At 41.1% G+C, this 24,566-nt stretch overlaps 2 protein-coding genes across 9 annotated transcripts in view; one reads left to right on the forward strand and one right to left on the reverse strand.

The window, feature by feature from the left end:
• Positions 1–6,551, forward strand: part of rint1 (RAD50 interactor 1) — a 62,269-nt gene extending 55,718 nt beyond the window's left edge. The window contains exons 12-13 of one of the 2 annotated variants that reach the window (XM_038811599.1): positions 1,103–1,221; positions 6,088–6,551. In XM_038811599.1, coding sequence (XP_038667527.1) covers positions 1,103–1,221; positions 6,088–6,310 — 342 coding nt within the window. In that variant the 3' untranslated portion in view covers positions 6,311–6,551. The remainder of the gene's footprint in view (positions 1–1,102; positions 1,222–6,087) is intronic. The other variant, XM_038811601.1, reaches the window with a different exon arrangement.
• A 6,341-nt stretch (positions 6,552–12,892) lies between these two features.
• The window catches only part of LOC119973455 (plexin-B2-like), a 290,890-nt gene continuing 279,216 nt past the window's right edge, over positions 12,893–24,566 (reverse strand). For all 7 annotated transcript variants that reach the window (XM_038811623.1, XM_038811619.1, XM_038811625.1 and 4 more), the window contains 7 exons: positions 23,334–23,485; positions 20,449–20,609; positions 18,516–18,663; positions 18,226–18,290; positions 16,247–16,322; positions 14,498–14,572; positions 12,893–13,748 (listed from right to left, as the gene is read on the reverse strand). In XM_038811623.1, coding sequence (XP_038667551.1) covers positions 13,644–13,748; positions 14,498–14,572; positions 16,247–16,322; positions 18,226–18,290; positions 18,516–18,663; positions 20,449–20,609; positions 23,334–23,485 — 782 coding nt within the window. In that variant the 3' untranslated portion in view covers positions 12,893–13,643. The remainder of the gene's footprint in view (positions 13,749–14,497; positions 14,573–16,246; positions 16,323–18,225; positions 18,291–18,515; positions 18,664–20,448; positions 20,610–23,333; positions 23,486–24,566) is intronic.

Raw genomic sequence — 24,566 nt, forward strand, 5'->3', positions numbered from 1 at the left:
CAAATCCTTGACTGATGTCTCACTCTTAACATGTTTAAATTTAAGGTCTTCCAAATCTCTGCTGCCCATGTTTTAACTTGCCCAAGCTCATTTACTTAATCACCCAGTGTTCGCTGGCCTCCTTGGTTCCCAGTCAAGCAAAGGCTTGATTTTCAAATGTTCATCCTTGTTTTTAATTCCCACCATGGACTTGTCCCTCACTGTCTAGGTGGGACAACCTCTGGTGGGAAGCAATCAAGTGGAACAGCATGAGGTTTTTCATCCTCAAAGGTCTTCAGAAGGCAAGAGGAGATTTGGGGGGGGGGGGGGGGGGGGGAGAGGAAATGCCCCAACTCCACAATCCTCAGATATTTGCACTCATCTAATTCTGGCCTCTGAGCACTCCACCAATGATGGGCACGCCTTCAGCTCCCTAGTTCTAATCTCTGCAATACCCTCCCTAAACACCTCTCTTGTCTCTCTACCTCACCTTTCTTGTAGGACAGTCCTTAAAATTTACCTCTGACCCCTTTGATGAGCTGACCTGATCTTTCCTTATGTGGCTTGGTGTCATATTTTGTTTATTATTGCTCATTTGAAGCACCTTGGATGTTTTATTACTTCAAAAAGGAGCTATATAAATAAAAGCTGTTCTACTGAGCCTAATTGGTACTGCACCAACAAATTTGCACTTTGCACATATTCTAATGCACATTGCCATATAATTTCTTTATAACTTGATGAAATTGCCAAATGTGCAAATTATGAGTGGTTTTTAATCATATTGAGTGTTGATACTAATTTACATAGGACTCTTAAAGCCATTGGAGAGAAGCTGCTTTCAGTTGATCACTGGGCTGAAAGAACAAGTTATCACTTGCTCCCTGTTTATCAATTACGACATAATTTTCCAGTTGACTGATAACGGCGTACAAACTGTATATGAAGAAATATAATGTCGATTAAATTTACTGCTCTAATTTTGTGGCATGGACTGAGCTAATGTTTTGGAGTTGAATAATATGTTGTCCCTTTAAGATTTGAATATAAGTGCCTACTAATGCTACAGCTATTATTGACAGTCAGTTTTTTAATTGTTTCGCTTTTACTTTCAATTGCATAGATTATATTGGCAAATCACTTCAACGAAGGTGGATCCGCACAGCTGCAGTTTGACATGACTCGGAATCTTTTTCCCCTGTTTGCCCACTATTGCAAAAGACCAGAAAACTACTTCAAGCAGTATGTATACTGAGCGTGTACCGAATATTCCCTGGCAGCTTCAGTTGATAGTACTGTATGTTTAAGAAATGTTATTGCTTAATGCAGAATCCAGCATAAACAGGTCATCAGTTTGAGTGAGAGTAGGACTTCGATTAAATGCTAAATTAATGTAGAATTATTAAAATAAAATAATCACATTCTGCTCTTTTGAGATTATTGAGACATAGCGCTGCAACTTTAAAATTAAATGTGCTGACAAAGTATTTGAAAGCTTGTACATAAGTGCCATTTAAAAGCAAACGTTTGGGCAAAGGAGGCCAATTTAGCCTATCATGCATGTGCAAGCTGCAAGTTAGAGTCATCTACTGCTATCTTCTGCCATATCTTTCCTTAAATATTCATCTAACTCCCTATTAAAGATAGAATCTGATTCAATGGCTACTCAGTGTAATGTGTTCTAATTTTCAATAACCATGTATATTTAAAACAAAATCTCCATCTATTTCCTTTAGCCACTAATCCTAATTTAATGTTCCCTTGTTATTAATTTCATTAATTTATAGACCAATAGAAGTATCTTTCACTAATTGACCCAACAAAATGTTGAACATAGAATCCCCACAGTACAGAAGGAGGCCATTCGGATCGTCGAGCCTGCACCTCTGAAAGTGCACTCTACCTAGGCCCAATCCCCCACCCTATCCCCACACCCCTACCTAGGAGCAGTTTAACATGGCCAGTCCACCTAACCTGCACATGTTGGACTGTGGGAGGAAACCCACGCAGACACGGGAAGAATTTGCAAACTCCACAGTCACCCGAGGTCGGAATCGAACCCAAGTCTCTGCCGCTGTGAGGCAGCAGTGCTAACCACTGTGCCACAGTATCACCCCAGCAGTGGTTTCATGGTCAACATTCAGCTTTTAATTTCAGACTTTTCGTGAATTCCGATTCCACCATCTGCCATGGTCCCCAGAGCATTGCCCTGGGTCTCAGGATTTGTAGTCCAGTGAAAGCACCACTGCATCACCACCACCCCATGACTCTCAGATTATTTCTATAATGTGGTACCCAACGCTGCAAGATATTAAACCTAGAATCCCATTTATCACAATATGATGGCATTTAGCCTGCAGTTAGAGGGAGAAACTGGAATCAGATGTAACAGTGTTACAATTTAGTAAATGTTACTGCAAAGACATGAGGGAGGAGCTGGCCAGATTTGATTGGAAGGGGAGCCTAGCAGGGAAGACAGTGGAACAGCAATGGCAGGAGGTTTTCTTTTTGGGGGGTGGGGGGTTTATTCAGAAGGAACAACAGAAATTCATCCCAAGGAGGAGGTAACATGCTAAGGGGAGGACAAGGCAACCGAGGCTGACCAGGGAAGTCCAGGACAGCATAAAACAAAAGAAAAAACATATAATCATAGAATTTACAGAGCAGAAGGAGGCCATTTGGCCGATCGAGTCTGCAGCAGCCCTTGAAAAGAGCACCCCACTTAAGCCCACACCTCCACCCTATCCTGTAACCCAGTAACCCCACCTAACCTTTTTGGACAGTGAGGGCAATTTTATTATGGCCAATCCACCTAACGACCCTGGAGCTGTGAAGCAACTGTGCTAACCACCGTGCTGCCGAAGATTATTGGGAAGCCTTTAAAAGCAAGCAGAGGACACAAAAAACCATTAAGGTGGGGAGAAGGTGAAATATGAGTGTAAGCTAGCAATATAAAAGAAGATTGCAAGAGTTGTTTTCAATATATAAAAGATAGAGGCAAGAATGGATATTGGACCACTGGAAAATGAGACTGGTGAAGTAGTAATGGAAAACAAAGAAATAGCCGTGGAATTGAATAGGAACTTTGCATCAGCCTTCACAGTAGAAGATGAGTGGGATACCAGAACTTCAAGAGAATCAGGGGTTGGAGGTTAGTGCAGTGGCCTTCACTAAGGAGAAGGTTCTGGGGAAGCTGAAAGGTCTGAGGGTGGATAAATCATATGAATTGGATGGACTACACCTCAGGGTCCTGAAGGAGATAGCTGAGCAAATTGTGGAGGCATTGGTGGTGATCTTTCAGGAATAACTGAAGTCAGGGAGAGTCCCAGAGAATTGGAAAATGGCTAATGTAACACCCCTGTTTAGAAGGGAAGGAGTCCGAAGACGGGAAATTATCAACCGATTAGCCTGACTTCGGTCAGGCTAACTTTAGAGTCCATTATTAAGAATGAGATGGCAGAGTACTTGGGAAGTGCATGGCTGAGTCGGCATGGCTTTGTCAAGGGGAGGTCATGCATGACAAATCTGTTAGAATTCTTTGAGGAAATTAGACAAAGGAGAGTCAGTGGACATGATCCATTTGACAAAGTGCCATATAGGAGGCTGTTAAATAAGTGCCCATGGTGTTAGGGCATGGTACTGGCATGGATAGAGGATTGGCTGACTGGCAGAAAGTGGGGATAAAGGGATCTTTTTCAGGATGGCAGCCAGTGAATAGTGGTGTTCTGCAGAGGTCAGTATTGGGCCCAAACTATTCATGCTATACATTAACGATCTGGAATAATTAACTAAAAGCAGTGTCGCTAAGTTTACAGATGCTGCAGATATGTAGAGGAACAAGTAGTGTTGAGGAAGTGGTGAGACTGCAGAAGGGCTTGGACAGGCTCGGAGAGTGGGCTAAGACGTGGCAGGTGGATTACAATGTGTAAAAGTAAGAGGTTATGAATGTTGGTAGAAAGGATAAAGGCATAGACTCCATTTTCTGAATGGGTAAAGGCTGCGGAAATCTGAAGCACAAAGGGACTTGGGAGTCCTACTTCAGGATTCTCTTAAGGTTAACGTGCAGGTTCAGTTGACAGGAAGGCAAATGCAATGTTGAAATGAAAATTTGAAAATCGCTTATTGTCACGAGTAGGCTTCAATGAAGTTACTGTGAAAAGCCCCTAGTCGCCACATTCCGGCGCCTGTTCGGGGAGGCTGTTACGGGAATTGAACCGTGCTGCTGGCCTGCCTTGGTCTGCTTTCAAAGCCAGCGATTTAGCCCCAAGCTAAACAGCCCCTCTGAATGTTAGCATTCATTTTGAGAGGCTAGAATACAAGAGCAGGGATGTACTGCTGAGGCTGTATACGGCTCTGGTCAGCTTCATTTGGAGTATTGTGAGCAGTTTTGGTGCCCCATTTCTAAGGAAGGAAGCTGGCCTTGGAGGGGGTCTAGATGAGGTTCACAAGAATGATCCCCGGAATGAAGTGCTTGTCATATGAGGAGCGGTTGAGGACTCTAGGTCTACTCAATGGAGTTTGGAAGGATGAGGGGGGGATGTCATTAGAACTTACAGAATACTGAGACCCTAGATAGAGTGGATGTGGAGAATATATCTCCACTAGTAGGGATAAACTAGAACCTGAAGGCACAGCCTCAGATTGAAGGGATGATCCTTTAAAACGAAGATGAGAGGAATTTCTTCATCCAGAGGGTGGTGAATCTGTGGAACTAATTTCCGCAGAAGGCTGTGGAGGCCAAGACAACCGAGTGCCTTTAAGACAGAGATAGATAGGTTCTTGATTAATTGGGTTACAGGGAGAAGGCAGGCTCTTGATTAATAAGGAGATTGGAGGTTAAGGGGAGAAGGCAGAATGGAGATGAGAAACAGATCAGCCATTTATTTTTTTTACTTTTTCTGAGTTACAAAGCCAGAGCTCAGAGTGTGGCCAGGGGCAAACCCCCCATCCAGCTCCCTGCCTGCTCCAAAAACCAATCCAAACTCAAACTGAATCCAACTCATGGTCCCCACAAGAGAGGCATACTAGATCTGAGCTGAAAGGCTTGATCTTAGCCAAAAGGTTGAGAAGCGATGAAACAGATCTGCCATGATTGAATGGTGGAGCAGACTCTTCTCCAGTGGTCTTATCCATTTTCTACCTCTCCCCCTCCCCCCGACACTTGCAGTCCTGTAAAGATTTATGACACCTATCTGCTAATTCTATCTCTTTGCATTGGTTCTTCTAAGTTCTTCCTAATTTCTTGTGATCAGCAGATTCTGCTAACATTGATGCACCTTGTCATTTATGCATATTGAAATTGAGAGCTCCTAAGGCATACTACTGATTATATCTCGCCAAACTGAGAACATCCAGTCGCTCCTCCTCTCTGGTGCCCTAACATTTTAATATATATATCCACCATTTTTTGTCCCCCACATTCTGCGTAAACACTCATGACGTCCTTCTCTCACCTTCCTTTGATGAGACAGAATACTCGATCATTCTCTCTCAAGTATTGCATTCAGCAATTTCATATCAATATATTTATTTGACTATTTTAAAGAAAAATATTTTAAACAAAATAACTAAGTATCCCTGTATATATGCTTCAGATTAACGTTGCATACAAAAAAATTACTATGCTGTTATTTATTTAATGAAACCAGTTTTATTCTTACCTGTCAGGTTGCCATCAATCCTCATAATAGGTTTATAATTGACCCATATAATTATCTTTATTGATAACTAATCTTTTTCATACACCATACATTTTTACTCTCTACTTTTGATAAATTGTTTTTCTTGTCTATATTTTGCCTGAATTTTATTATAGTTCTTTTTGCATAGCCTCCATATTTTAACAATACCTTTTCAACTTGACCACTGTTAGTTTAAAAGCTCCACATTATTATTGGCTTATTGTTTCTACAAATTGTCTATACATTCTCATGTATTTTGTAATTATATAAATATCAGTCATATGGGCTTTTGTCATCTGGAGTTTTATTTTTACTTGTCTGAAATAATTGTCAATTGTGTAAAAATTCAGTATCAATGAAACATTTATAATTAGTAGAATACTGAATGAGATGAAACGTTCTCAGACTTATTTTTTTTTTCCTTCAGAGTGAAAGAAGCTTGTGTCATCCTGAATCTGAATGTGGGATCAGCACTGTTGTTACGAGAAGTGCTACAGACTGCTTCTGGCAAAATGACTGATGCAGTTGCCTACTCTGAACAACCCACTGCAATCGCAGCTTTGAATGAAATTGGAGTTTATAAACTGGCCCCACAAGATGTTGAGATCCTGTTGAATCTAAGGACAAACTGGCCAAGTACAGGCAAATAAGTGAACCATTGATTAGCTGGAACATCATTGTTGTGTTTAAAAATGAAGCATATAATTGATGTGACTCAACAGTGATGTGTTTGGAAGGATAATGAGAGGAGATGGGCATGAATCAAACTTGTGAGTTAAGCAATGACTTGAAATGCCAATCCAGAATGTTCTGCATGAAGTACTATTGAATTAAAAATTATTGTACTAAAGAGTCTATGCATTTCAAAAAGACTAAGTACACAGCATCTAAGCAACTGTTTTTCTTTGTTCTTTGCCAATGATTGCTTTTCATCCTTAATTGCCTGTGTTGAACTGCTACAGACCATCTGGTGTAGCTAAACCGACAGTGCTGATAGAAGGGAGTTTCAGAATTTGGACCAGCAACTGTGAGGAAACCTTAATATAGTTCCAAGTCAAGGTGGTTTGTGGCTTGGACGGGTACTTGCAGATGGTGGTTCTCATACTTCTGCTGTGGGTTTGGAAGGTGTTGCCGAAGGAGGCTTGGTGAGTTAATGCAATAATACATCTTGGTATATGGTACTCTTACTGCCACTGTACTCCAGTGGTGAAAAGAGTAGATGTTTAAAGGAGTGAATGGGGTACAGCTCTGCCGTGGATGGTAAAGTCTCTTGTGTTGTTGGAGCTGCACTCACCATGCACATGTAGAGTATTCCATCACACTCCTGACTTGTGGATATTGGAAAGGGTTTGAGGAGTCGGGGTGGATTGCTTGCAGCCTCTCTGGCCTGTGCTTGTAACTGCAGTATTTTTATTGATGGTCCTGTTAAGATTCTGATCAATGCCACCCCCAGGATATGTTAGTGATAGAAATGCCGTTGAATGTCAAGGCAAGATGGTAGTTTTCTCTTTTTGAAGATGGTCATTGCCTGGCAAATGAAATTTGTCTAGGTCTTGTTGGGAAGTTGGTGGACCTTGCACATGGCCTTGAGGAACTCTTGCAGTAATGTCCTGGGAATAAATGATTGACATCCAACAACCACACACATCCTTTGTGCTAGGTACGACTGCAACCAGGGGTGAGCCACATTGGGACAAATACTACCTTGATATTAAAGACAGTCACTCTCGCCTCACCTCTTTTGAGTTCAGATTTGTCCATGTTTAGACCAAGGCTGTCTAGGTCAGGAGCTGAGTGGCCCTGGCTGAATTCACAGTACTGTGAGGTCCACAAGCACTGCTTGATTGGAAGAAGTGTGAGGACCTGGTAAGTGTCCAGATTGGATTTCTTTTTTGTTGTTACGGCACCCTGGACGAGTGCGCGGTCAGTTTCAGCCCCACAGAACCAACATACGCGAATTAACCAATAATTTGTGTATTTTCCAGAGATTTTAACCCGTGACTGCTCCAATGAGTTATAGGTACCAGATTTATAAGTAAAACATTAACAAACTTTATTTATAACGAGTAAAAGATGAACACATAATGGAATAATGTCCTACTATTCTCAAAACTCTGTCTCACTCTCTACCCAAACACACACACCCTCCACCCACACACAGACAAGACCAACATTCAGTTGGGGGCAGGGAAGAGATTAAAAGGGTATGAGAAATGTGAGGATCTTCGCAGCTGAGGGTGAGATCCTTGTAGGCGGTGATGTCTTCAGAATGCGAGGTGTCGCAAACCATCAGTGAGTTTGGATCTTTTTAAAAAAAATAATTTAGAGTACCCAATTATTTTCTTTTCTAATTAAGGGGCAATTTAGCATGGCCAATCCACCTAACCTGCACATCTTTGGTTTGTGGGGGGGGGAAACCCACGCAGACACAGGGAGAATGTGCAAACTCCACACGGAAAGTGACCCAGGGCCAGGATAGAACCAGGTCCTCAGCGCTGTAGGCAGCAGTGCTAACCACTGCGCCACCTTGCCACCCCCGAGTTTGGATCTTTTAAGGACCACCATCCATTAGAATGCCCAGATTGTAGGTCTTCCTCTGGAGAATAGCCTTCACACAGGAGATTCAGGTCTGTGCAATTCTATCATGTGACCACCAGATGGACTCAGTCTCCCTGGGACATTACTGGAGTTTTCCATCTGAGGGTTAACAGCAGATTTTACATCCACTCTGCCTTGCAACTGAAAAATGAAATGAAAATCGCTTGTCATGAGTAGGCTTCAAATGAAGTTTGTGAAAAGCCCCTAGTCACCACATTCCGGCACCTGTTCGGGGAGGCTGTTGCCTGGTCTCTGTGCAGAGATTCTGGTTGTATTATGAAGAGAGTTTCAGACATTTTCCCAGCCATTCAGACAGAGGATTAAACTGAATCTTTCTCACACAACTAACAAAATGGGACTGGCTTCGCCTGTTCCAGAATTTTCTGAAAAGCTCCACCAATCCCAAACGAGAATCTGTCCCAAGGCCCAGATTTCAAACCAGCTGATAGGCTGCTTGCCAAGTCCATCAACATGACATCACAGGTTATGCCACAGAGCAGACTAAATCCGAGGGGATCTGCTGGATCAGTCCACGTAGCAGCTTGCAATAGTGGGGTTTCAGTTCAAAATCAAAAGTCTGTCATTTTAAAACTAGCCAGCAGGACTGGCATTAAACAAGAAACAGACCAGGATTTAGCAAGTTCCTTCCATTGTGCACAGTGTCACAGCTGTACTGGAATGGCTTGACCACAGATGTGCTCTGGAGCACAAGTCTTCTGCAAGCATATTGTCAGCCGGTAGACCCTTTGCTGTATCTAGTGTTTGGTTGCAAATGTTTTCGCCTTGTCTTTTGCACCAATATGCTGGGCACATCCATCATTGAGGATGGGGATTAAGGTAGAAACTTCTCTTTCACAACTGGATGTGGCAAGTTTTTGGGGATTTTCTGATTAATTGGTTGTGGGATTGCTGAGCTCTATTGCACACACGTCTGCTGTTAGGCATGCACGTAGTCCTTTGTGACTACAGCAGTTTGGTACATCATTTTTTGGTGTTAAGAATGCTATAATTATACAATGGCAAATTGTGTTAGATGCATATTAAGTTAGCCCACACACGTCACAGAATATGCGTCATGTATAGCATATGAAATACTAGCATCAAGGTTATGTAAAGGCTAACACGAGAGGATATTGTGTCTGGACCAGCTTGCATTGCAGTTTATCCTAACTTAGTTTTTTTTCTCATGAGGATGGTTCGTTAAGCTTGTCCCAATTCCATTGCTGCTTCTGTTCACTTATCCACTTAATGTGTATTAAATCTGTTTTGGCAGATTGTAGCCTCAGCCTGAGTTTAGTGAAATATGGGTTTTTGACCTGCAGCTAGTGGTATGGCAGTGAAGAAAATTCAGACAGGTTACAAATTAACTAGGTTTCGGGAATGTAAAAGCACTTTCCAGGTCATTAGGAGCAAGGGCTCGCCTATAGGAGTTTGATAAGATGCATAAATGTACTGAGGTGAGAAATTGCAGAGTTAGTGGCCATATGTGCAGCAAAACCTCCCTCTATTATGAATGCCCCGGTATGCTCTTGGCATTTAAATTTTAATGGAGTAATTTTAGCCTAATCTGCTTCATGGGAAGATAAAATAGTGAAATCTAATATGGCCAGTCAATCTAAATGTCAGTTTCCAGGCAGGTATTGTAAAGATCACCACCCCACAGTAAATTTGATCCCTTTGCATACATACTTGCAAAAAAAGGGAGCAGCTTATGAAACATGTCCTGTACTACTTGTAATCTGCTGCTATTAGTGTTTTGTCTGGCCTCCTTGAACACCTAAACCCTTGCATGATATTTGTAACTGCACAACCTTTATCAAATTGTGGCAGAAGGAGCTGCCGGGGGGGGGGGGGGGGGGGGGGCTGCACCATGGTCCAAATGTTCCACACTAGTACCAAAAGATCAGGATGAGAATTAAAGTCCATCAGCTCATACAAAAATAAAGCAGTGAACTCCTAAGTCATCCCCCCAGAGAATCAACAAAGCAGTAAATTGTAATGAAGTCTGTGGAGACCAATTAGGTGCAGGACAAACTATCTCCTCCCCCCCGCCGGACAGTCCAACAATGCAATGACTTCAGCAAGCTGCAGTGATTTACCAGCAGCCAAACAGCACAGTAAGAATGAAAGCCATCAACAATTACAGTTGTTACGCATTGTCTGTTAACCAGTTCAGGAAGCTATAAGACGAATAGTTCAGTGTAATTTCATCTTGGGAGCCATCTAGTTAGTTAGTACTGCAATTAAGAGGCAACAATGCAGCTGACAGGTGCTCTAGGACCACACAAATAAGCAGAGTGGAGTTAGATTAACCCAGTAACTTGGAATCAACTGTGTGGATGAATATATTGGAATCAGCTTAATCAGTAATTAAGCAAAATATACTAGCAGCAGCTTCCATATGGAAGTAAAGTGGACAGGATCTCTGCTTAAAGGACTCCAGCTCACTTTAGCCAGCCACAGAAAGGAACATTTATTAAGAATGATCACTGACTGTCTGAAGTTTGAAATAGTTATTACATTCCACTCGTCAAAAAGAAAAAGGAGGTTTATGTGCGGTCTAGAAGGCTGGGGACAGTCAAAACTGTTGACAAATATAAAGAAGGTAGGAAGGTACTTAAGAGGGAAATTAGGAGGGGTCATGAAAAACCCTTGGCAAGTAGGATTAAGCTGAATCCCAAAGCTTTTTATTCATATGTAAAAATCAAGAGGATGGCCTTGGAAAGAATTGGAACACTTGAGGGCAGTGTGTTGAGCCAGAAATGAGAACTTTGCATCAGTGTTCACCAAAGAAAAGGACTGTGTGGAAGATGATTCTTGGGTGGTACGTGTGGTCAGTCTGGGACATGTTGACATCGAAAAGGAGGTGGTATTGGGTGTTTTAAAAGACATTAAAGTAGATAAGTCTACTCGGCTAGATGGGATTTACCCCAGAATACGGAGGGAAGCAAAAGACTAAATTGCTGGGACTGTAACTGACATCTTTGTATCTTCATTGGCTACAGGTGAGATCTCAGAGGACTGGAGAATAGCTAATGTGGTACCGCTTTTTAAGAAGGTAGCAGGGATAATCCAGGAAACTATAGGCCGGTGAAACTCACGGTAGTAGCTAAATTATTGGAGAGAATTCTCAGGGACAGAATTTATACCCATTTGGAAACAAATGGACTCATTAGCGATAGACAGCATGGTTTTGTGAAGGGGACGTCGTGCCTCACTAACTTGATCAGGTTTTTTGAAGAGGTGACAAAGATGATTGATGAGGGGAGGCCAGTGGATTTTGTTTACATGGACTTCAATAAAGCCTTTGACAAGGTACCTCATGGCAGACTGGTACAAAAGGTGAAGTCACATGGGATTAGAGGTGAGGTGACACTTCTGTGGAGGCTTTGGAGAGGGTGCAGAGGAGGTTCACCAGGTCTGGAGGGTGTTGCCTATGCGGAGAGGCTGAATAGACTCAGACTGTTTTCATTAGAACGGCAAAGGTTGAGAGATGACCTGATAGAGGTCTACAAGTTTATGAGGGGTGTGGATGGGCAGACACTCTGACCCCTCAACCCTGGGAAAGTCAGCAGGTGGTATAGGTTAAAGGTCCGTGGGGCAAAGTTTAGAGGAGATGTGCGAGGCAGTTTTTTTTAAAACACAGAGGCTGGTGAGTGCCAGGGGAGATTGTGGAATCAGATACATTAATGGCATCTCGACAAATACATAGATAGGTTGGGTATAGAGGGATACGGCCCTAGGAAGTGTTGGGGGTTTTGTCCAAGGGTGGTATGACCAGTACAGGCTTGGAGGGTCGGAGGGCCAGTTCCTGTGCTGTATTGTTCTTTGTTTTTAGTGGGAAGAAATGGAGAGCATTTGTCAATGATTTAGGAAGGTATGGTCCTAATTAGGTGCTAGATTTATGTTCACTACTTTCAGACTCTCTCGGTGTAACCATTATGTGACTCTACATCATAATGTAGGTGATAGAGTTTCATCTGTCCCACATTAACCCTTGCTAACCCGAACATCCTATACTACAATCTTGCAAATGACAATTAAGATCCTTCTCTTCCCATGGCTATTTATCCAACATGACGATGGTTATATCGTCCTGAATGTTGCATGACTATTTGAAAAAGAGAAAAAATGCATGTATTATGAATAGTAAAATAATTGTGTAACATTTGTTGCAGTTTTGATGGACAGATGCCTTAAATGACATTTAATACAAATGTAACTGGTAGAGCTGTACATGAACTCTGTGGCAACCAAAGGATTATAGACATCAAAACTGCTGGGTGAATTATAGTCACATTTTACGCATCCAGTCTCGTGGTTATGACTGCACAATTCAAGGAAATAAACAATTGGTTTAAATATGTGAAAGGACCTGAATTACCAGTACATGATCAGTAATTTATATGTTTCAAATCCAAAATAAGTGCCAGACGGGCATGTGAATTTGTGCACACCTGATGTCTCTCTGTAGTCTAAAACACACAAATTAGGTTCTTAATTTTTGAATTAACTGTGATTCACCCCAGCTATTTGGTCCAGCCAAAATAAACTGATAGATTTCCAGCATTCATATTCAGTCAGCAGCTTGTTTTCCAGATATTAAATATAAAAACCCCTCATCAATTCACAAGAAAATAAATAAAAAGCTGAATTTATTTGCCATACCATCTCCCAAATTATATCAAAAATATCAAAAGACATTTCAGCAGTCACTAGCTCTATTTGTAAAAAAAACCCTCTAAAATGTCATTTTAACATAAATTTACAGGCACTCTCTACTTGGTCTGTTTTACATACAATTAAGAAATAACTTTTTCATAAGATTTCCACAATTTCTAACTTAATCTGGAGCCAATTTGAACAAGATAATGAGAAGTATAAAAATCATGCCATTGTAACAATTAGCTAGAAAATGTATCAGAATGCACATAAATGGCAGTACCTGTACTGTTGTTAATGGTTGTAATATGAAATTTCAAAAAGGTTGCTATCAACAATGAAGCGTTAAGATTAGAAAGGCAACATACCATACTGTACAGGACTCAACCCACTATGATAGCAGAGTTTAGCACAATTGTGGGCCAAATCATAAAGCATTTTTAGGGCTCAGATAATTTGTATTCTTTAAAATAAAAATGTAGTTCAGTACAAGGCGATCTCATATCAGCAACTAGGTTGTTTACATTTTTACTTGACAATTCTCCACAGGTTTTATAGACCAAGTTTATAATACATTATAGAATATTAGTTAATTTACAAAATAATGGACTTCAAGCTTTGAATTAAGGACTGCAAAGGTGATCAGCAGAGTAAAAATAACACTATTTTCTTTCTAGATAATAAAATTTAACATCTGAGCTTCCATTATGTAAAATGGTCATGTCAAAGGTCCGTTGTTTTATTTTCAAGTGCAGCTGCTATTTGCTGCAGTCGGACAGAGAGCTGCATCTTTTGTGCTGCTTGGTCTTCTTCTAAGGCATTCATTATCTGTAAAGCCAAGGATTGTTGTAACATTAATACCAGAATGAAACTACAGATTGAAATGTCACTTTATAATATATTGGATCACAGATACCCTCACACTGATATGAGTTCATTAGGTTCAGTTTTCTCAGATTTAATATATGAAAAGGTACTTGAACATGAAAACTATGAAAACAAATTAACTTGAGCAAAATTCTAATGAGCATCGGTCACCTTTCAACATTCAAAGTATTTATAATACAATTGTTATATTTTGATGCAGTTAAACCAAGTTTATATGTTTGCCAGCAAAAGTAAACTAAAACGTAGGCAACAATTGTTTTTTTTGTTCGTGTTTGGGATGTGGGCATCGCAGGTTGAGCCAGCATTTGTTGCCCATCCCTAACTGCCCTTGAACCGAGTGGCTTACTCGGCCATTTCAGTAGGGGGCAGTTCAGACCCATCGCTGTGGGTCTGGAGTCACATGTAGGCCAGACCGGGTAAGGACGGCAGATTTCCTTCCCTGAATGACATTAGTGAACCAGATGGGTTTTTATGACAATCGACAATGGTTTTATTGTCACCATTATACTTTTAATTCCAGATTAATTTCATCAAATTCAAATTTCACTATCTGCTACTGCGAGATTCAAACCCGGGACCCCAGAGTATTACCCTGGGTCTTTGGATTTCTAGTCTAAAATTACATAAATTGATATAGGTAATGAATATATACAGTAACCAAAACACAAGCATCATTATTAAAAACTCACCGCATCATAGTATTTGTTTGTGTATTGGTATAACTGATGCAATGCTACCATAGTATTCAGTTTGTCTGTATGCGCCTGGAAAATAAACAAACAGTAAGCATTCCACATCTCTTGAAGCATACAAGCTAGCACTAACAACATTTTACCTTTATATTTGTTTATAATTTTTTTTGTATTTGTTTTTAGATCCACAACTTTAACTGTGATTGATATCATGGGAAAACATGCAAGTGTTTAAAAAGCAATGGCTACACTTTCCCTTAACCTCACATTCCCATGGGGAATGCTTGGTTTCTTCCTTCAGTTTTTCACATGCTAATGATATCCAGCAATACCTTCAAGCAACTGAAACCCTCACCCATGCCTTTGTCACTTCCAAATTCAACATTGCCAATCTTCTGCTGTTTTCCCAAACTATTGCACATATCCTGTCTGGTCTTAAATTCCACTGCTCCCATTTTTACCGGATGCAGGTCTAGCAAAACTTCACATTTAATATCCTTACCTTTGTTGATAAAGCCCTTCATATGTCCTTGTCAATGCTCTTTGTAATCGCATCCAGCCCTAAATCCTTTCCTGAAAGTTTAGTTCCTCTCAATCCAACCTTCTGTGCATTCCTCCCTCACTGGGAGAATAGTGATCAGCCAGTGCAATCCTCCTCTTTGGATCTTCCTACCCAAGCCTCTCTATCTTTCTCCCAACTTAAAAAAAATTGAATAGACCCATCTCTTCATTCACACCTCTGCACACACGTCCTGAACACCCTTTTCAATGTCTCTTTCCCTTCCCCTGTGAAGGAGGGGCTCATTGTGTTAGGCATATTATATAAATGCAAGTTATTTATCTGAAGTCAAAGATCAATTGAATACACCATTGTCTTGTTTGTTCTGTTGAATGTCTGATTTTAAATTATTTTGAAAAGCTGTCTATTTTATAAATTTTAGCTGACATTTCAGACATGTTTAATCCAGGATAAAAAAATCTGAATTATTTGAATAGAGTTTGTTAAGACGATAGAAAAAAAGGATTATTGAAAATCCATGCACACCATGTCAGCGATTCTTAACATCGATCTGCAGCCTTATCCGTTGGTGACCATTTTCGGGGTGTCGGACTCACCGGGGCTGCAGACAGGGGTGAAGGCAGATGTTCTTGCCTCTGCCTTACTGATAGCCCGGAGGAGAGTTCTGATGGAATGGAGAGCCTCCACTCCGCATGTTACCATGCATAGAAGGTCAAGTGGCAGTCATTTGTCTCATTATTCAAATAATTAGTTACCATTGGCTGTTTCGGGGCGGGGAGTGGAGGAGGATATAGTTGTGGGGCTGGGGGGGGGGGGGGGGGGGGTTATGAGAGATGCTGCTTTTGTGTTTTGTTAACACAATAAATCTACCATGTATGAGCTGTTTGCTGGGCTGTGTTGAAGTTAAGGTTGTGTGGTAATCTATAAAAAAAAGTCTTTAATAAAATATTTATTAAAAAATCCATACAAATTACAGTAGAAAGGGCATTAGGGACGTTTTTTGGGTTTGCACCCAGAGCATTGTCAGAATATTATGCAGGTTTCTGTAAAGGTATGTCACGGCAAATCTCCACACCCACCTATGATTTGCTTGCATTCACTTTGATTAGGTGATTCAGTGTATCTGGTTGCTGATTTAGGAAATCTCTGCCAATATTTTCAGTAATTCAGAGTTTGGATTACATGTCACTCAATCTCAAGAAAGGTTAAACACAGATAACACTTACCCTTGAGACCTCAGCCAAGTGTGTGTTCATATCTTGATCACTGACTTGCACCATCTGACGAATACCCTTGTAGTAGCTGTTGAACAAAAACAAGGGGGGGAAATGTATCAACCTATTCATATAGTGTTCACAGTAAAATCCAAATCAGCCTTCTAACTATAACCCTGGACTATCCCAGAGCAAGGAAAGAATGGGTCAGTTTGGAACATTGGCCGGAATCTCCTGGCCATTCATGCCGACGGTGCATCCCCACCACAGATTTCTCAGTGGTGAGGGGTACATTCAACTAGAAACCCCGTTGACAATGGCAGGACCAGAAGATCCCCCGCTGTCCAATGGTAGGCCGCCTCTGCGAAACATGCGGCAGTAAAAATCCCACCCATGGTCTCAGGAATTAAGAGTTCTCTTCCATTTCAGTAGCCTTGCACCAGCAGTTCGCTTAATCTCCACGTCTCAGATATCTGCAGGAAAGCCAGCAAAATTACCCGATGCTCAAAGTGTATAGTTCCATGAAGCCCTCATCACATTGAGGTCATCGGCACAGTTTTTTGTTCTTTTAAAATAAATTTAGAGAACCCAATTATTTTTCTTTTCCAATTAAGGGGCAATTTAGCGTGGCCAATCTACCTAATTGCACATCTTTGGGTTGTGGGGGTGAAACTCACGCAGTCACGGGACGAATAAGCAAACTCCACACGGACAGTGACCCAGAGCCGGGATTCGAACCCGGGTCCTCAGCGCTGTCGTCCCAGTGCCACTGTGCTGCCCTGGTTATTGGCACAGTTAATATATTCACCCATAAGTACAGTGTTACAACAATGGACAGAGGTTTCAGAAAATGCATGGATTTTTTGTTACAAAATGGAAAATTAATTATGGTATTATAATAGGAATTAATCTCAAAGCCCAGAAGGGCTTTTACATTTGCTCGACCCAAATATGATATGAATTTAGAAGCAAAGCTTTTTTTGAGTGATGAAGGACTACAATTGAAACGGAGCTGCAAGTAACGGGGCAGCAGGGTAGCATGGTGGTTAGCATAAATGCTTCACAGCTCCAGGGTCCCAGGTTCGATTCCCGGCTGGGTCACTGTCTGTGTGGAGTCTGCACGTCCTCCCCCTGTGTGCGTGGGTTTCCTCCGGGTGCTCCAGTTTCCTCCCACAGTCCAAAGATGTGCGGGTTAGGTGGATTGGCCATGCTAAATTGCCCGTAGTGTCCTAATAAAAGTAAGGTTAAGGGGGGGGGGTTGTTGGGTTATGGGTATAGGGTGGATACGTGGGTTTGAGTGGGGTGATCATGGCTCGGCACAACATTGAGGGCCGAAGGGCCTGTTCTGTGCTGTACTGTTCTATAATAATACTAATAATCTTTATTATTGTCACAACTAGGCTTACATTAACACTGCAACAAAGTTACTGTGAAAATCCCCCAATCGCCACACTCCGGCACCTGTTCGGGTACACAGAGGGAGAATTCAGAATGTCCAATTCACCTAACCGGAGGAAACCCACAGACACGCGGAGAGCGTTCAGACTCTGCACAGTGACCCAAGCTGGGAATCGAACCTGGGACCCTGGCGCCGTGAAACAACAGTGCTAACTACTGTGCTACCGTACCGCCAATTAATATATATTTATGTCCTGAAATTCTTTGCTGTTGAAAGATTTTTATGATCGCCCTACATCTTTCATTAGCCTTGCAGCATCCAAAATATTCCACTTGGGTAGGAAGATCTCAACTAACCTTTCCGGAAATGTAAACCTTGCAAAGTTACTGAAAACTTTTCCCAAATGGGAAAGTGAATCTAAATCTCAAAGATAAACTGAAAACAAGAGTGGGAACTTCAGACAATCCATTTCTTGTTGACAATTCAGTAACTAAATGGTAGCTACTAAAGATGACGAATATTGAACCGGAAAGTTAAATTGTTTGAAGTTTATACTCAAGTTTGTCAAATTAATGCTTTTGCCCCCACTTACTCTTCCACCATTTTCTTGTATGTGAAAATTTCTCTTGCGTAAAGTAGCTTGTTGCTTGGAGAGTCCTAAAGATTACAAATAAACATCAGAAATGAGCAAATGCAATAAACGTTACCACAATCATAAGCAAATTGTTTTCTTAGAAGTAAATTAAGAGACAGTTTCATGTATTGGATAATTATTTTAAAAATCGGGGGAAAATAGCTTCACTGCTACTCGGCACCTCCGCTGCACAGGTTTTCCAATTGTTTAAGATTTTCATTTGTTGCTGTTGAAGTTGAGATACTTACTCTGCTCAACTTGTGCTCAGTCTTTGTACAAGCATCCATGAGGGTTTGTGCAATGACCGATAAGGATGCATCCACTACTTCATTAACTTTCACATCAAATATGAAATGTGGGTTTTTCAGTATGTTTACCCAGAACCTTAATGGCAAACTGTGGGAAAAAAATGGACACCTCTTAATTATTTGAGAAAAATCAATGGGCATTCCTATGAGAAAGACAACTATTCCAAAGTGTTTTTAATGCTCATTTCCCCCCCTCAATCCAATCCAGTTCCACCCTGTGCCACACACCAGGAAAGTGTCTGCCAATGCTGTTTTATAATAGGCCACTCACATGTGTTCACTCTTTCAATATATATTTTCTGTACACAAGGATAATCAATGCTGGCCAGACTTTCAGTAAGATAATTCATTAATTACTGTAATTAGTGTCATACAAACTATTTACCCACATAAGCTTTTCTTATTCTTTGTTACACTATTTAGGATGGGGATGGGAATGGTAATTAAAAAGTTATTTGCTACATTCAGCAGCCCTCAAGTGAAAGTGACTGACCAGTTCCTATTCATTCAGGATTCAATTTGATATATTTGCCTCTAAAGAATTATATTCCTCAATCCGGAATCCACTTGATCTGGAAAGACAAATGCATCTCCTACACCCAGGAAATCGCTGCAAACCCATCCTAACCCCACCATTATCTAATAGAAACCTGGTCTTAAAGTGTCCTTAAGTAGTGGAACAGACTTGGGGTCATGAGTAAGTTAAGAGTGGGGGGGGGGGGGGGGGGCATGGTGGTGCAGTGGTTAACACTGCTGCCTCACGGCACTGAGGACCCGGGTCAGATCGTGGCCCCGGGTCACTGTCCGTGTGGAGTTTGCACATTCTCCCCGTGTCTGTGTGGATCTCACCCCCACCACTCAAAAGATGTGCAGGGTAGGTGGATTGGCCACAGTAAATTGCCCCTTGAAAAAAAAATTAATAAAAAAAGTAAGTTAAAGTACCACGCTACAGCCATTCCAAATGTATCAACCATTCGTCAAAACTCAAAGCCCATTCCATCAATCGTATAGATGTAATAAACAATTTATTTTTGATGGTATAGTGCCATCTGAATTTAATCTCATCTACAGCCCATCTAAAAAGGTAAAAGTAATTAAACTTTTCTTTTCAATTAAGGGCGATTTAGCGTGGCTGCACACCTTTGGATTGTGGGGGTGAGACCCACGCAGATACGGGGAGTATGTGCAAACTCCACATGGACAGTGACCCGGGGCCGGGATCAAATCCAGGCCCTCGACGCCATGAGGCAGCAGTGCTAACCAGTACGCGACCGTGCCGCCTCGAAAGTCATGAAACATGACGATTGTGATCAATGAGTCAGATCTTCACCAAATAAGAGTGTACTTTTAGGAACTTCAAAATTAATTCACAAATTGTGATGCATCTTTCAGGTGATACTTCAGGCTGGCAGTGTCTAGTTTAAAAAAAAAAAAATTTAGATACCTAATTATTTTTCTCCATTTAAGGGGAAATTTAGCATGGCCAATCCACCTATCCTGCGACGAAAGAGAAACTGCTGGAAAATCTCAGCAGGTCTAGCAGCACCTTTAGGGAGAGAAAAGAGCTGTGTCTAGGATGGTGCTGAATGGCCCATCCGGTTTTATTCCATTTTGACTTTCAATCTTAAACCCCCAACATTAAACGTCATCTAGCTGGGTACGAAATACATGGCGGGGAGGATAGCACGATGAGTAACCTGGAATAAAATTAAGGCAAATTCTAAAACAGGTGTGCAATCCTTTGCACCTAATTTTCCTTTGGATGTGTTCAACCTAGCCAGTGTTTACCCAAATCAGAAACAGGATGTTCAAAGTACCAACAAAATAAGCACATGGCGTGGAGAATTCGTCATTAGGATTTCAGTTTTCTAACCTGTTGGTTTTCCAGATGTGAATGGTTTCTTCATCAGTTATTTCGTTCTTGCGTGCTTGTTCATCAAGGAAGTCAAAGTAATATTTTACAGCCGTTGGAACAATTTGATTTGTACCGAGAATATTTTGGAAGAAATTATCTACAAACTGTTGCAGTGTTCCCTGTTTTAGTCAAATAAATAGATGTTAAAATTTTCCTTGGTAACAGGAATTTTAAGTAGTGGAAATAAACCACTTTGCGTATTCAATTCCTTTGCTGCTACTTGCAAAAAAACAAACAAGAAACATGGTTGACCACACTCTAATATTCTCTTCAAACTGCATTCAGTGCTCTGCAATGGCTCACTCAGTAGCTTACCCAACCAAAGCAGGAAAGCTCGATTCCTACTGCAGCCTTGTTAGTTGCCAGCAGTTTAGAATGAAGGGTCAAAAAGGCTAAGATTCCAGCTTCTCATGGCTGCTCATTGAGTTCCCTTTGTTAGCTTATATTTTTATACTTTTTAAAGATTGGATTAGCTTGCTTGTAATGACTATTAGTCAGTTAACCTTCCAAGAATTGCCACTGAAGTTTATGTAGGAATAATAGCCACTTGGGGAAGCATTTGTAAACAAAATAAAATATTCAAAAACATATCCCATCAAGTTGTTAATCGCTTTGGGGAGAGAGGAGAAATAGAATAGTGCTTTCTCAGGAGAGGTATGTGAGTAGTTGGAAGATTAGAACACTGGCAATTTCAACAATCGTGACTAACTGTAATCTGAATAAAGAGCAACACAAGGTAACTCAATTTTAATTTCCATTTGAATTCAAACAACTTCTCATTATTTTTCTATACTTCAATTTTATATTATTTATTGTTAAATAGAAAAACAGTTGTTTGGAGTATAGGAGTTTCTCTAAAAAAACGGTGTGAGCTGTTGGGAGCAGCAAGCCTAAGGTACGACATTATTAGCACTGAAGGTAGGGTGCAGCTGCAGTGTGACACGTTTACATAGCTAGTTTCCATTATAAATGTGAATACAGAAATATATAATCAATATAGAACTGTGACAATATATGATAAAGTACAACTTTCCACATACAACATTTGAAAGATATGACAGGTCATGAGCATCAGTCATCGGTAGTAGATTAGTAAATAGTGTAATGAAGCATTGGCTTCATTCTAGTGGAATTAGGAGCTTGAATGCATGCTAAATAAACTTTTATGACATTCAAGATTCTATGAAGCGCAACTTTGTGACCCACCAAGATGACAATTCAGATATCTCCGGTTTTAGACACCATTTAGATCACTTATGACTGTCTCCAAATTAACAACCTGGAAAGCCTAGTGTGCAGCACTGAAGAAAAGATTGATAAACAAAAAGAGTACCCAATTATTTTTTTCCCCAATTAAGGGACAACTTAGCGTGGCCAATCCACATACCAGGCACATCTTTTTGTGTTGTGGGAGTGAGATCCACACAGACACGGGGAGAATGTGCAAACTCCACACGGACATTGACTCGGGGCTGGGATCGAACCCGGGTCATCGGCACTGTCAGGCGGCAGTGCTAACCACTGCACCACCGTGCCTCCCTGATAGACACGCAAAGTTAGTCAGATTTTGTTGTATAACGGTGAACCTCCTAACTAATCGGAAAAGAACAGGAATCGATTCAGGGGGACCATAGAATTGAGCCAGGGAAGTGGGGTAGAAATTTTCAGAGATGGGAGGAGAAAGGAATTAGGACACCAAAAGATTTGTTTCTTGGGGGTCAGTTTGCAGGATTGAAGGAGCTCAGAGCGAAGTATGGGCTGGAGCAGGGGGAAATATTGAGATACATGCAGGTTCGAGACTTTGCCAGAAAGGAGATGCAGGAGTTTCCCGGTAGAGCCCGCCTCTACAATGCTGGAGGAGGTGCTGACGACAGGGTGACTGGATAGTGTCGGCAGTTTACAGGGCTATTTTGGAAGAGGAGAAGGCACCGCTGGAAGGGATCAAGACAAAGTGGGAGGAAGAGTTGGGAGAGGATATGGAGGAGGGGTTCTGGTGTGAGGTGCTCAGGAGGGTGAATGCCTCCATCTCGTGCACAAGGTTGGGTCTGATACAGCTGAAGCTGAAGGTGGTGTATAGAGCACACCTCACAAGGGCGAGGATGAGCCGGCTCTTTGAGGGGGTAGAAGATGCATGTGAACGTTGCGGGGGGGGAGCGCTAATCACGTTCACATGTTTTGGTCCTGTCCAAAGATGGAGGATTACTGAAAGGAGGTGTTTAAGGTAATCTCTAAAGTGGTGCACGTGAAACTGCACCTGGGCCCATGGGAGGCCATATTCGGGGTGTCGGACAAGCCCGGGGTTGGAAACGGATGTGGAGGCAGATGTTGTAGCATTCGCCTCGTTGATCGCCCAAAGGCGGATCCTTTTGGGGTAGCGATCAGCCTCTCCACCCTGTGCCTTGGCGTGACGCGGGGACCTGCTGGAATTCTTGACTCTTGAGAAGGTCAAATTTGAACTGAGAGGAAGGATGGAGGGATTGTACAATTCATGGGCATTATTCATTATGCACTTTTGATAATTGGATCACATCGAACAATAGGGTGGGTGTGGTTGGGAGGACTGTATGTGTTAATGGTGACTAGGGGTGATTCCTGATTCTTTTTTGTTATTTGTTTATGTTACCATGCGGACTAATGTTTGGGGTTTGGTGGGAGGATGGGATCGTTGTTATTGAAATGGGGATTGAGATATTTGTTACTGATTATTGTTGATAGTTGGGTGTAAATTTGGGAGAATATGTGAAAAAGGAGAATAAAAATATTTTAAAAAAGAGAAAAGAACAGATATTTTAGATAAATTCTATTTTAAGCAAATAGCTAATAAAAGACACATAAAATCTCACCTTTACAGACAGTAGCCTTGTTAAATATATTTCTGTGATAGCTTTCGTTCTTTCTTTTTCTTTCATGCTGCCTCGTTTCGATTTACTTTCGTCTATTTCATCTGCTGGCCGGACTAAATGCCACCTTCTGTCTTCTTCTAATAATCCACTTTCTAGAATGACCACATCAAATGGAGAAAATCATACCGCTGCACATTTACCAGCTCCCTGCTTTAACACCTTCACAAACAAAATACAGTGAGATACACTTTTAGGAAAAAATATCTTTGGCATCAATGCAAAGCAGGTGATATTACACCACCAGCTAGTTTTAAAATGTGTTCAATTTTCTTTTATGTTGATGTCAGTGGAACAGGAACATCAGGCAGGGTTGCTGATCACCATATTTATCAATGTGGAAAGTTTGGAAAGGATAGAATGCAACACCCAGTCTCTGAGGATGTCATTTATGAATTTGGCCGTGGCAGATTTTCTTTGTGGAAGGAGGAACTTCAGGAAGGATGGACATGGAAACAGTCAAGAATATTAAAGAAAGGCAGTTGAGCGTTTGGAATGATTTGAGAATACATCAAATGTCAATGTTGCACATCAGTGTCTTTACATTAATTGGAATTTAACATTCTATACGAAGGGTACTGGCAACGAACAATGCCCATTTCAAAGCTGATTTATCTTTCCAAGGTAGTCAATGCCAGTCAGGTTAGGTTGAATTATTCCATTCTCATAACCTTAATCCAAGGTTGGCACCAAAAGCAAAACTGTCTAATATTCAATACCACGGTGACAGAAAAGCCACTCGGACAGCAATGTTGGAAATTTTAGTATAGCAATTGCACTTGAGATTAATGCTAGAGGAACAAAATTGGGCAGATTAGGAGTTTTAAAAAAAATCCTAAATTCAATCCATACTACAAATAAATTAGAACTGTTTGGCATTGAGCGTTAAAACAACAGTGTTCCATATCCAGCATTGACATCACTCACTTCCAATAGAAAAACGGCAGCACAAATTACTCTTAGATGCACAACATAAAGAAAACAAAGTCAGCATGTTGTTGGACTTTGGATCTTTGGTGGATGAATTCTGCACAAATCTTAACATTCTTCTTTAGAAAGCTTCACGTCAAATTATAATTTCTAACTTGACTCCTGTTTCAGCCTGAACACCATAAATGGGAATACTATTTTCACAGTTAGTTAACACAACATTCTACTTTCTATTTGATAATGCCA

The sequence above is a fragment of the Scyliorhinus canicula genome, chromosome 11, assembly GCF_902713615.1.
Source record: "Scyliorhinus canicula chromosome 11, sScyCan1.1, whole genome shotgun sequence".
In the NCBI taxonomy this organism is placed as follows: domain Eukaryota; kingdom Metazoa; phylum Chordata; class Chondrichthyes; order Carcharhiniformes; family Scyliorhinidae; genus Scyliorhinus; species Scyliorhinus canicula.